Raw genomic sequence first — 14,803 nt, 5'->3', positions numbered from 1 at the left:
ATATATATATATATATATATATATATATATATATATATATATATATATATATATATATATATATATCTATATTCACAGGTGGGACATAGGGACACAACTACAATGGCGCGTAACTATTATGGCGCGTAACGACTTACGCGCGCGGGGGGGCTTGGGGGGGGGCGCGAAGCGCCCCCACCAACTAGGTGTTGGGGTGGCGCGAAGCGCCACCCCAACAGCTAGTTAGTTTATATATATTAGTATATATATATTAGTTGTCGTCATTTTTGCTTTGACGGTGACGTCATTAATGGTATTTAAGACATGCGTTCACGGAAAAATGTTTAATTGTAAAATGACTGAAGAACCTACAATGGCAACAGCCGAGGAAGCTTCTCAAAGAGTCTATGCCAAAACACTTGCTGCTGATAGAGAAAGTAAGAAAAGAAAGCGTGCCGAGGAATCACAAGAACAGAAAGAAAACAGGCTTGCAGCTGATAGAGAAAGTAAGAAAAGAAAGCGTGCCGAGGAATCACAAGAACAGCAAGAAAACAGGCTTGCGGCTAAAGAACGCAAAACAACGCAGTTAGATGAAAATCCACCTGGAAAGCGAGAGTCAAAACATGTCAAAACTGAAAATGATAGCGATGATGATTGGGTTTGGGATTTTGACTTGGATAAGGTCATCAATGCCTACCAGATTTAAGTTAAAAAACAAAGGTTCGGCGATATGTACTTCATAGTGACGCTGAAAAATAAAGAAGAAAAAAAACTGAAAAAATGTGAAAAACTAAAAAAAAAAATAAAAAGAAAAAACCACTCAAAGATAAATTACAGACCGGGACACAAATGACGACCGACACAGAGGGAATATAAATGACGACCAGGAACATCAAAGAAAAATTACAGACTGGGACACCCGGACACAAATCCCGACCGGGAATATAAATGACGACCGGGACGCAGGGACACAACTACAACGGGGACGCCGGGGGCACAGGCGGGATATATAATTGACGACTGAGACACAGGGATTGTTTGAATAGAAATTACAGACGGGGATACCGGGACACAAATGACGACCGGAACACTAGGACACAGGGAATATAAATGAAGACCGGGACACTCAAAGAGAAAATACGAACTGGGACACCAGGACACAAATGACGACCGGGACACAGGGAATATAAATGCTATTTATATGCACAGACAATGGGACAGCGAAGAATGTTGTATATTCGCATGTTTTACGTAGTTAAAAATATATATTTATATCTATCTCTATTCACAGGTGGGACACAGGGACACGGCTACAATGGCGCGTAACTAATATGGCGCGTAACGACTTACGCGCGCGGGGGGGCTTGGGGGGGCGCGAAGCGCCCCACCAACTAGGTGTTGGGGTGGCGCGAAGCGCCACCCCAACAGCTAGTATATATATATATATATATATATATATATATATATATATATATATATATATATATATATATATATATATGTATATATATATATATATATATATATATGAATATATCCTTATTCACAGGTGGGACATAGGGACACAACTACAATGGCACGTAACTAATATGGCGCGTAACGACTTACGCGCGGGGGGGGGTGTATATATATATATATATATATATATATATATATATATATATATATATATATATATATATATATATATATATATATATATATATATATATATATATATATATATATATATATATATATATATATATATATATATATATATATATATATATGTTTTTAACTACGTAAAACTTGCGAATATACAACATTCTTCGATGTCCCATTGTCTGTGCATATAAATAGATTGTCAGGTTTACCGACTCTTGAACATGCAACATAAAATTGTCCATGGGAAAAACAACCCGTATCCAGACCTATATCTGATTATTCTAATGATTGCCCTTGAGCTTTGTTGATGGTGATTGCTAATCGAACATTACCTCTGTCCCAATCGTCATTTATATATCCCCCTGTGCCCCTGGCATCCCCCTTGTAGTTGTGTCCCTGTGTCCGGGTCGTCATTTATATTCCCAGTAGCCCGGTCGTCATTTGTGTCCCAGTGTCCCAGTCCGTAATTTCTCTTTGAGCGTCCCAGTCGTCATTTATATTCCCTGTGTCCCGGTCGTCATTTGTGTCCCGGTGTCCCGGTCTGTAATTTATCTTTGAGTGCCCCAATCTGTAATTTTTCTTTGAGTGTCCCGGTCGTCATTTATATTCCCTGTGTCCCGGTTTTTAGTTTTCTTTTTCTCCTTTATTTTTCAGTTTTTTTCCTTTTTTTAGTTATTTTTCTTTTTCTGTTTTTAGTTTTTTTTAGTTTCTTTTTATTAGTTTTTGTTTTTTTTCTTTTTATTTTTTTTTTGTAGTTTTTATCTTTATATACCTCATTATCTTCTTACAATTAAAAATTTGTCTTTGAATGATTTTCTTAAATACTCTTAATGACGTCATCGTCATAACAAACATGACGACAACTAACTTCATGACGACATGATGACATGACGTCACTCGATAGACATAACACACAGACAACTTATTTTTAAAGGTATTTAAGAAATTCGTTCAAAGACAAATTTTTAATTGTAAGAAGATCATGGACGGAAAAATGTTTAATTGTAAAATGACTGAAGAACCTACAATGGCAACAGCCGAGGAAAATGCTCAAAGAGTCTATGCCAAAAAACTTGCTGCTGATAGAGAAAGGTAGAAAAGAAAGCGTGCCGAGGAATCACAAGAACAGCAAGAAAACAGATTTGCGACTGATAGAGAAAGTAAGAACAGAAAGCGACTTTTTCTCTTAACTCTACATTTTAAAACCGTAAAAAACTTTAGCGTAAAGAGCGGGGCGTTGAGAAGGAAAAGCCCCTTTCATATACGGAGTAATTTCTGTTCGTTTTAAGTTTTAATGTCGCTCCTTACTTTCATTTAAAAACTTTTTTTTTTATTTAATTTCTGAACGTTTTTGAATCTCAGAATTTTGATTCGTTGACTTTGGTAAAAAAATTAGCGTGGGAGGGGGCCTAGGTGCCCTCCAATTTTTTTGGTCACTTAAAAAGGGCACTAGAACTTTTCATTTTCGTTAGAATGAGCCCTCTCGCAACATTCTAGGACAACTGGGTCGATACGATCACCCCTGAAAAAAACGACAAAAACAAACAAACAAATAAACACGCATCCGTGATCTGCCTTCTGGCAAAAAATATAAAATTCCCCATTTTTGTAGATAGGAGCTTGAAACTTCTGCAGTAGGGTTCTCTGATACGCTGAATCTGAGGTGTTTGATACGCTGAATCTGAATGTGATACGCTGAATCTGAATTTGATCTTAGGGGGTGTTTCCACCTATTTTCTAAAATAACGCAAATTTTCTCAGGCTCGTAACTTTTGATCGTCAAGACTAAACTTGATGAAACTTATATATTTAAAATCAGCATTAAAATGCGATTCTTTTGATCTAGCTATTGGTACCAAAATTTCATTTTTTAGAGTTTTGGTTACTATTGAGCCGGGTCGCTCCTTACTACAGTTCGTTACCACGAACTGTTTGATAAGGCTTTGTATATGACGTCATTATAAGATGACGCTACAGACTGGGACACCGAGACAAAAATGACGACCGGGACACAGGGAATATAAATGACCACCGGGACACTCAAAGAGAAACTACAGACCGGGACACCGGGATACAAATGACGACAGGGACACCGGGACCCAAGGAATATAAATGACGACCGGGACAAAGAAAAATTATAGACTTATAGATAATTATAGACTTTTAAAAATTATTTTAAAGTTATAGACAGCGGGACACAAATGACGACCAGAACACAGGGAATATATAAATGAGGACTGGGACACAGGGACAACTACAACGGGGACGCCAGGGGCACAGGGGGGATATATAAATGACGACGGGGACACAGGGAATGTTCGATTAGCAATCACCATCAACAGAGCTCAAGGGCAATCATTAGAAAAATGCGGTATAAATCTGAATACGGATTGTTTTTCCCATGGACAATTATATGTTGCATGTTCAAGAGTCCGTAAATCTGACAATCTATGTATATGCAGAGACAATGGTACAGCGAAGAATCTTGTATATTCGCAAGTTTAACGTAGTTAAAAACATATATATATCTATCTGTATTCACAGATGGGAATTGAGGACACAACTACAATGGCGCGTAACTAATATGGCGTGTAACGACTTACGCGCGCGGGGGGGCTTGGGAGAGGCGCGAAGCGCCCACACCAACTAGATGTTGGGGTGGCGCGAAGCGCCACACTAACAGCTAGTATATATATATATATATATATATATATATATATATATATATATATATATATATATATATATATATATATATATATATATATTTATATTTATATATATATATAAGTTGTATGTGTGTTATGTCTGTCTGTTTGTCTATCTGTCTGTCCACATATTACATCTGAATTATTTTATCATATACCAATTCAAAAACGAATGTATTCAAGCCCGAAGTAGCTGAGTTGGTAACGCGTTATGTTCCAGGTTCTAGGTCCGAGAGGTTGCAGGTTCGAACCTTGGCTAGGTAAAAACTACAAAAAAAGCTAAAAAGAAAAAACTAAAAACTAAAAAAAAGCTAAAAAAACTAAAAAAAAGGTAAAAACTACAAAAAAAAAACTAAAAAAATAAATATAAAAACTAATAAAAAAACTAAAAAGGCTAAAAAACTAAAAAAGAAAAAAAAGAAAAAAGGAAAAAACTAAAAAATAAAGGAGAAAAACGAAACTAAAAATAATAAAAACTAAAAAGGTAAAAACTACAAAAAAACTAAAAAGAAAAAAAAACTAAAAAAACTAAAAAAGGCAAAAACCAAAAAAAACTAAAAAGAAAAAAAAGGGGAAAAAAACAAAAATTTATACCAATTCAAAAACGAATGTATATACAGACCGGGACACCGGGACACAAATGACCGACCGGGACACAGGGAATATAAATGACGACCGGGACACAGGGACACAGCTATAACGGGGACGCCAGAGGGCACAGGGGGATATATAAATGACGACGGTCGATTAGCAATCACCATCAACAAAGCTCAAGGGCAATCATTAGAATGATGAGGTAAAACTAAAAAAACTGAAAAAAAAGGTAAAAAAGTAAAAACTAAAAAAAAGACCAATTCAAAAACGAATGTATATACAGACCGGGACACCGGGGCACAAATGACGACCGGGACACCGGGACACAGGAAATATAAATGACGACCGGACACTCCAAGAGAAATTACAGACTGGGACACCGGGACACAAATGACGACCGGGACACAGGTAATATATATGACGACCGGGACACAGGGACACAACTACAACGGGGACACAGGGGGGCACAGGGGGATATATAAATGACGACGGCGACACAGGGAATATTCGATTAGCAATCACCATCAAAGAAGCTCAAGGGCAATCATTAGAATCATGAGGTGATCTGAATACGGATTGTTTTTCCCATGGACAATTATATGTTGCATGTTCAAGAGTCGGTAAACCTGACAATATATTTATATGCACAGACAATGGGACATCGAAGAATGTTGTATATTCGCAAGTTTTACGTAGTTAAAAACATATATATATATATATATATATATATATATATATATATATATATATATATATATATATATATATATATATATATATATATATATTCACATGTGGGACACAGGGACACAACTACAATGGCGCGTAACTAATATGACGCGTAACGACTTACGACTTCGCGAAGCGCCCCCACAGCCCCAACAGCTAGTATATAATATATTTGCGTGTTATATGTGTTAAATTCTTATATATTTGACAAATAAATTACACTTCGCCTTACAATTTCCCTCCAAATGATGCTTTTCACAGTATCAACAGAGTTTCTAGGAGATGATTTACTTTTTAGTTGAATTTAAATTCATTGAATAGTCTTGAGGCTTTAAAAGTCTTGAGACTATTCAAAGTCTCTAAGAACTCTGAGGGAAGGTTTTTTTAGTTTTATGATCCGTGAGAGGAAAGGATCGTAGAAACTCTTTCATAAGTCCAGAACAATCTTTGGAGAACAATCAGAATAATTTTTATTATTTTTCTTATTTTCCAGATTGGCTTGCAATTCTTCAAGACAGAAGTGGGAATAGAAGTAGTAAAAGAAGAGACTTTTAAGAACTACAACAGTGTCACTTTCCAATTAAGTTTTCATAATCAAGGATACATTGAGTCACAGATGGAGAACAAGTTCCTCATCAGGGAAGAAGAATATCTTCCTGTCCAGGCTGACTTCATTTTTCAAACTTTCCCATTTTCACTCAGTTTTGAGTAATTACGGTTTATTCTAATTTATAACGAGACCTATATAATGACCTATATATAAGGCTTGTAGTTCATAAGCGTATATTGAAAAAAAAATCGTTTATTTATAATTTTACACACAGAGTAGGCTAATATACGTGTTATTTTAAAGATAGAACTATATTAAAAAGCAATATCCACAAGTAGGGTTACGACCAGCCCTGCAGGAAATTAAAATACTAATTACGATATTTTTTTTTAATTTAACCCTGCTAAAGTTGATTTTCAACTTGGGTATACGGTCAGAACTTGAATATTTTTTTTTCAGCTTTTCAAAATCTTTCCAAAATAATTTCATGCTTCCTTTTTTGAGTAATGAAACTATAATAATTTGAACTTGGCTTTTAAAAAGTTTGCACAAAGGCTATCATATCCTGCAAAACTTTAAAGAGAAAGCAGAAGTATTTTGCAGATATATATATATATATATATATATATATATATATACATATATATATATATATATATATATATATATATATATATATATATATATATATATATATATATATATATATATATATATATATACATATATATATAATTATATAATTAATTTATCATAGGAGGCGTATTAGCCACCTATGATAAATAAAATTTGGTCTATGCATTAATAAAAACCGAAGTGGGTCTATGTATAATTTTATTTTACATATATTTTATTCATTTCTTTAAAAAGGAGCTGCACATGGAAGGAGTAGTCATAAAAATTTCGGAAGGAACCCACTCGATTGGAAATTGACAATTTTAGTTCCCGCTTTAAGAATCAAAAGGGATAAAAGGGCAACCAGCCCCCCTCTCAGGCCTCTTTTTTCCAAAGGACATCCAATCCAAATTCTGAAATTTTCACTCTACTCAACATAGTCTATAGGTCCACTAACTAAGATCCTAGGGGGCGTCGTCCCCCACAGCCGTAGGTCCAATGGACTATAAGTTATCTAATTCGTCTATTGTTCACATATAGTCTCTGTTGTCGTAAAAGAAGGGATTGTTGAACCCATAATGTCTAAATAGACAAAGGACATTAGGTGAAGCTTTCAGGGAAAGTTGAGGAGAGTGTTAAATTAAACCAAATGCACTACGTGGATGTAGCTAATCAAAAAGAAGTAACTAAGGAATGACTTCAATCAATCAATCAATCAATCAATTTATTGATACTAAAAGAAAAAACTATTACAAAAGTAAAGTGGTTACTAGGCCCAAGAAGCTTTGCTTGTAATGGACCACAGAGAACAAGAATAAAACACTACTATAAAATATATACAAAAAAAAAAGAAAAAGAAAAAAAAAACACTGGAACAAGACAAGGACATTGAATAGATAGGATATTTAACAGATAGAAGATTTAGAAGGAGATTAACATATAGCTGAAAATGATTTTAAAAGAAGAGAAGAGACATACAAATTAGGAAAGGATTAATAAAGAGAGAAAAATTATTGAATTGGAAATACCCGACGAAATAATGCCTTTGCAGAAAGAAAAAGAGGGACATCCGAAGGGATGGAGTTCCATAATAGAATTGATTGATATACTGGAGACCTCTGGCTTGTGGTAGAAGATCGTTTTGGTAAAATAAATCGTCGAGAAGAATTACGTAAAGAAGAAAAGTACCTACCTGAGCCTGTCCGTGAGAAAAACTGCTGTAGGGGCGGTGGGAGAGTACCTAGAAAAGCAGAATGCGCAAAATAAAGGGTACTTTTACCTATAATATGATCCAGCGGAGCTATTCCAGTATCATTATAAAGATCAGAGGAAGGGTAAAGCCGAGGGAGAAGAAAAGTAGCCTTCACTGCCCTATTTTGGGCTCTTTGAAGTGAGCAGAGAAGAGATTTATTATTATTACCCCAGACAGAGCAGCAATAAGAAAGGTAAGGATAAATAAAAGCATAATAAAGAGAAACCATAATATCAGGAGGAAAAAATGAGTTAATCCGGTGCAACATTGAAGACTGGCGGAGGATTAAGGAACGGGTGTGAGTTATATGCGGTTTGAAAGAAAGAAAACAGTCAAGATACACACCAAGAAATTTCACCACAGTAGCTTGTGGTATAATATCATTCCCAAAAGTCAGGGTGATTGGCTCCTGTACGTCTCGCATACGGTAAGGGGTCCTGAAGTTGACAATGGCACTCTTTCGGCTGTTAAGAGCCATACCATTTGACCAGCACCAATCCTTTATTTTATCAAGAAGACCTTGAGCCATAGAAGTGGCAGATGGCAGGTCCACAACAGCAATGAAAAAGTTACTGTCATCAGCAAAAAGAACAGGGTGAACATGGGGATGAAGACCATCAACAAGATCATTGATGTAAATTAGAAATAAAAGTGGACCAAGCACAGAGCCTTGTGGGACACCTTTCAATACAGGCAAAGTAGAGGAAGAAGTACAGTTAACCAAAACATACTGAGATCTCTCTGAGAGGTAGGACCTAAACCATTCTAGTGGGACTCCATGCACTCCAAATAAAGATAGTTTAGACAGAAGAACATTGTGGTCAACCATATCAAAGGCCTTAGAAAAGTCGAGAAATAGACCCAAAACACACAAGCCCTTGTCCAGATTAACACGCACAAACTCAGTTGCATCAGAAAGTGCGTGCAAGGTAGAGAATGAGGGACGAAAACCATACTGATGGTTAGTGATGAGAGGATTTCCAGCAGTCGAATTAGTACTAAATACAAATGAAGAGAGTCGACGATACACTACTTTTTCAACAACCTTTGAGATGACGGGAAGAAGAGAAATAGGTCTGTAATTTGAAATTAGAGAAGAATCACCTTTTTTATGCAAGGGTACAACGGTAGCAACTTTAAATAAATGAGGAAAAATACCAGAAGAAAGAGAGAGGTTAGTTATATGTGAGATGGGATGAGAAACAAACTGACTGATTTTTTTAAGGACATTATTACTCAAACCAAAACTATCAACTGAACAACTACTTGGAAGTTGAGAAATAATAATAGAAATCTCAGTAGTACTACATGGGGAAAGGAAAAAAGACTTCTCTGTCATAGGAAAACAACTTACTCTACTCAGGGGTGGAATGAGAACTGAGGGAAGTGTGGTGAAATACGAATTGAAGGCACTTGCTAAGGATTTTTTAACCACAACAGATCCATCAGCTTTCCTATAAAGAGATGGGGAAGATTGTTTGAGTTTCTTACGGGAGAGAGCTTCATTAATTACAGTCCAAACCTTGCGCAAATTCCCTTTACACTCATTAATTCGACGTGAAAAATACAGCTTTTTTGCTAAGCGAACTGAAGAAGTGAGCACATTTTTGTAATGTTTATACTTCAGAAGATCTTCCCTGTGTCTTACTTTTACATGCAGCCTTGAACAAAGCCGCCTTCATATGGGTTGCATTGATCAGACCTCTAGACATCCATGGGCATTTAGGTGTAAAATTCCTTGGCCTCTTTCTAAGAGGAAAATGCTTATCCAACAGAGTGCCCATACGACACAAAAATAATCTAGTTGCACAATCAGCATCATTAGCTTCAAGAACACTAGACCAATCATTACTCTGAAGACTATGTATTAAATTAGAAATTTCTCTATCTGTAAAAGTTCTAAAAGAAGACTTGCCTTTCTCATCCACAGTAATCTCTGTTTTAGGCACAGATAGTGATAGATAAATAGGGAAGCGATCAGAAAGATCAGTGAAAACAAGACCAGACGAGAACTTCAAATTAGGAAAAAGAGAAGTGAAAATATTATCTATTAAAGTGGCAGAATTTCTTGAAGGGTCAACGCGTGAAGGAAAAAAAAATTGAAGGAAGTAGCCCAGAAGAAGAAAATACATCAAAAAGATGGTCACATTCATCATTTGATCCAACATTTAACATATTACAATTAAAGTCTCCCAAAACACAAATCCGTTTTTTAGAGAAAAGTTTTTTAGAAGAGTTTTTTAGGGTATTAAGTTGGAACTTTCAGTAAATATTTCGAGGAATGATCGATTGACTAAAAAGCAATATGTGCACGCTATTACTGCTGCTACTGCTGCTACAACTGCTACTACCTTCGCTGCTAAAACTAATAGTGCTACTACTACTACTACTACTACTGTTACTATAACAACCTCTACTATTTCTGTTAAGACAACTACAACGCCTCTCAGGACTACCCGACACTGGGGCTATTAAGGTGAAAATTTCCGAAAATGTTGAGAGGGAGATAAAACAAGTCGAAACGCTCTATGTACATATAGATTGTCGAAAGGGCGTATAAGCAGCATCTTAGGAATGGCTTAGAACGTTATGTTGGAACTTCCAGGACATGATGAGAGGGATGTTCAACTGAAGAAAAAGTAATAAGTACATGCTGCTACTACTATTAATACTACTGCTACTGTTGATGCTTCTACTGCTAATGCAATTACTACTGTAACCACCACTACTACTACAACTATTACTACTATTATTATTACTACTGCTACCACCACTACTACTGCAACTATTACTATTATTATTATTACTACTATGTACTACTACTACTACTACTACTACTACTACTACTACTGCTGCTACTACTACTACTACTACTACTACTACTACTACTACTACTACTACTACTACTACTACTACTACTACTACTTACCACTACTACTACTACTACTACTACTACTACTACTACTACTACTACTACTACTACTACTACTACTACTACTACTGCTACTACTACTACTACTACTACTACTACTACTACTACTACTACTACTACTACTACTACTACTACTACTACTATTAATACTACTACTACTACTACTACTACTACTACTACTACTACTACTACTACTACTACTACTACTACTACTACTACTACTACTACTACTACTACTACTACTACTACTACTACTACTATACTACTACTACTACTGCTGCTATGACTGCTATTGCTACTAAGGCTAATGGTTTTCCAGTATGATTTCCAGTATGGCCTAGGGTAGTAAGTCTGAATTTCCAGGATTAGGGTGATGATCAATTGACTAATACGCAATGTGTGCACGCTAGTACTACTACTCCTACTAATACCAATACTACTACTACTACTAGTAATACTACCACTGCTCCTCCTACTACTACTACCTCAAATACTGCTTCTATTGTGACTGCTGCTAAGGCTAGAGATATTAGTCAACATTAGGAAATGTTGAAGGGTAGATTGAACTAAATTAGGTATTCAAAAGAGCGTATCAGCAATATCTTAGAAACACTTGGAGTATGAAGTTGAAACTTACTGGGCTTGTTTTTGGGGATATTGGACTAACCAAATGACAATATTTGTAACCTACTGCTGCCACTTCTACTGCTGCTACTACTGCTACTATTTCTACTGCAACTACTACTACTACTACTAAAACTAAGGTTATTAAGGTGAAAGTTTCAGGGAATGTTGACAAAATGTTGAACTAAATCAAAACTCACTGTGGGCATGCAGGTTGTCAAAAAGCTGGATGAGCGATGTCATAGGAAGTACTTAGGATATTAAGTTGAAACTTTAACCCTACGTTGAGGAGGATGCTGAAAAGGCAAAAGGTACTTTATGCTTAGTGTTACTAATACCTCCACTTATTTTAACACTATTACTACTTCTCAAGTTAAGGGTATTAAGGTTAAGCTTTCATGGAATTTTTATGGAGGATCTTGAACGAAATTAAATCATTCTTTGTGTAATTTGATTGTAAAAAGTGTGTATCAGCAATTTCCAGGAATGTCATAGAACTTTAAATTGAGACTTAAAATTGCAACACTTAATAAGGACATAGCGTTTGATTCGCAACATTTTTCTCTCATAGTTATTGATTCTTAAGAGAGGGTAAGTTCTTGTTCCTAATGGGAAAAGTGAGAGACTGCCACCTGTTGTTTTCAATTTCAAATCTATTTCCGAAAATGCCTCCCATCTGTTGGTTTACCCTATAACCTCGTAGAATATTCCAAAAGACCTCCCAAACTGAATATTACTTACAAGCCACACTGAGTTTCTTTTTTCTTATGGGAATTCTGGCTAAGATTATAGATTTGCTTTGGGTAGCTTGTCCACGAGTCTGCGTATTGAGAATAGGCTAGGCAACAAGCCAACAACTCAGATTTTACAAACAGCATATATTGGAATAAGACATGTGTGTCATTCAACAGGTTTTTTTTGTCACTCATTCAGCAAAGGAGACTTGTAGACTCCAAGCTCATAGGCTGATATAATTGACAATTAAATTAGACCGGTTTGTGTTATTCGAGAATATGAAATTCTTTTTAAAGCTATTTTAGAAAGCAATAAAAGTACCATAAAGGGCTCCGAGAGGCTTGGATCAGGACTAGAGAGGCTCGGAGGCACGTCATATAGGCCTAAATGAAGGCCTAAAGGAAAGATACTAAAAATTGGGAAAAACTCGATCTGTCTTAGAATTGGCTAGGACTTCATTTGGTGCCGAGACTAGGGATGTGATGAGATGAGCACACTTAGTAAAAAGGCTAGAGAGGTTTGGAGATACATTATATAGGTCAAGATAAGGAAGGTAGATATAAAATAAGGAAATAGACCGATCGGTTAACGTCGATCAGTCTTGGAATAGGTTAAAATCTTCTTTGGAGCCATGAATTAGACAGCGGAGGGATGGCTGGGATAAATAGATGGCTGGGCTCTTAGATGTACATTAGATAGGGATAAATAAAAAGGAAGATACTAAAACTTTGGAAAAAGTCTACAGTTTTTGGAATAGGCTAGTACTTTTTCTTAAGGCTAGAATTAATAATGGAGGGGAGACGAACACGCTAGAAAACACTAGAGAGGTTTGAAGGTACGTTAGATAGAACTAACTAATGATGGATAATACTAAAAATGTCAGAAAACGTCTATTAATTTTGGAATAGTCTAAAATACGCTACAGGATCATTGCATAGGACTAAGTAAGGATGGAAGACAACAAAAACGTATGCTAGGGTCTATTGGTTTTAGAATAGGCTAAAACATGCTAGAAGAATATTGTATGTGACTAAATCCAGAACAACTACTAATTAAGACAGAGAAAGAGTCCAAGGAATTCCAAGCGGGGCAAAAAGCTTACTAGGAACGGGTAAGAGGATCAAGAGGACAGGGAAAAAGCAAGAAAAACTCTTCAAACAGGGAATTGAAGATATATGGGTGAAAGGAGGGCCATAATTTCACACCGTCAAGCCAAACCACAAAACACCAAAACAAACAATCAATCGAGCAAAGCCACCTTTAGAGTTCTAAGGGAATCCCCAAAAAGTTAAAACATGAAACACAGCAAATCATAATATCAAAAAAAGACACCCTCGGTATTCTAAGAGGCATACCAGAAAAACCACGAATCAGCACTTCACATATCATACCATAATTTTCGATCAATACGCCTTCGAAAGATACAGAAAAAGCCCCAAGAAGTCAAAGTATGAAAAACAACAAATCAAAATTTCAAAAAAGACACCTTCAGAATTCTAAGAAACATACTATAGAAACCACCAAAATAGCAAACTTAACACATCAAACTATAAATTTCGATCAATACATCTTCGGAATAGATGAAAAAAGCACCAAAAAGTCAAAGCATGAAACCTAGCAAACAAATGAATTTGATCATAGATACATATGAACGCCTAAGAAACCTACCTCATAAAGCCAAAAATGGCAAACATAACACCTAAAACGATAACTTTTAGACAAATCAAACCATGGAATACAAACTAAGGGTCTCAAATCATAAGTTCCAGACGACACACATGAATTAATTATACTACCCTTTTATAAGAAAGGAGAGAAGACTGAATGTAGAAATTACCGAGGAATAAGTCTTATAGATGTCACGGTAAAAATATTCGGGATAATTCTCTTGAATCGTTTCAAAAGTGCCTGGGAGAAAAATACCCGCGAAAGTCAAGCTGGCTTCAGACCAGGCAGAGGCTGCATTTATAATATTTTCTCTACCCGACTTATTATCCAAAAGTGCCAAAGGTATAACTTACTTCTAGCTTTAATATTCCTCAACTACACCCGCGGCCTTCGACTTCGTTACTCCTCACTAACTCTGGAAAACCCTAGAAATCGATGGCATGCCTGTAAAGTTTATTGAACAAACTCAGGCATATTACTCAGATTCAACAAGTCGGATAAGAAGCTATGGGGAGAAAATTGAAGAATTCCTAGTCGAAAGGGGAGTAAAGCAAGGCTGTGTTCTCTCTCCAATCTTGTTTAATTACTGTATAGACTGAGTGCTAGAAAATGCCCTAATCCAACACAATCGTGCCAAAATTGGAAAAAATCTGTCCTTGACCGACTTGGATTACGCTGATGATGTCGGACTCTTCTCTGACCCCGAACATGCTCAAAAGATGCTAGATGACATTGTCTAATGATCAAGTCTGATTGGACTTTAAGTAAGC

The 14,803-nt window shown here is 36.0% G+C and overlaps 1 protein-coding gene across 1 annotated transcript in view; it reads left to right on the top strand.

The window, feature by feature from the left end:
* The window catches only part of LOC136041516 (soluble guanylate cyclase 88E-like), a 104,456-nt gene that overhangs the window by 30,244 nt on the left and 59,409 nt on the right, over positions 1–14,803 (top strand). Inside the window, exon 2 of the mRNA XM_065726224.1 lies at positions 6,151–6,365. Within this exon, the coding sequence (XP_065582296.1) occupies positions 6,151–6,365 (215 nt within the window). The remainder of the gene's footprint in view (positions 1–6,150; positions 6,366–14,803) is intronic.

Source organism: Artemia franciscana, chromosome 2 (assembly GCF_032884065.1).
Source record: "Artemia franciscana chromosome 2, ASM3288406v1, whole genome shotgun sequence".
NCBI classification, from domain to species: domain Eukaryota; kingdom Metazoa; phylum Arthropoda; class Branchiopoda; order Anostraca; family Artemiidae; genus Artemia; species Artemia franciscana.
This window is presented reverse-complemented; position numbering and strand designations above follow the sequence as displayed.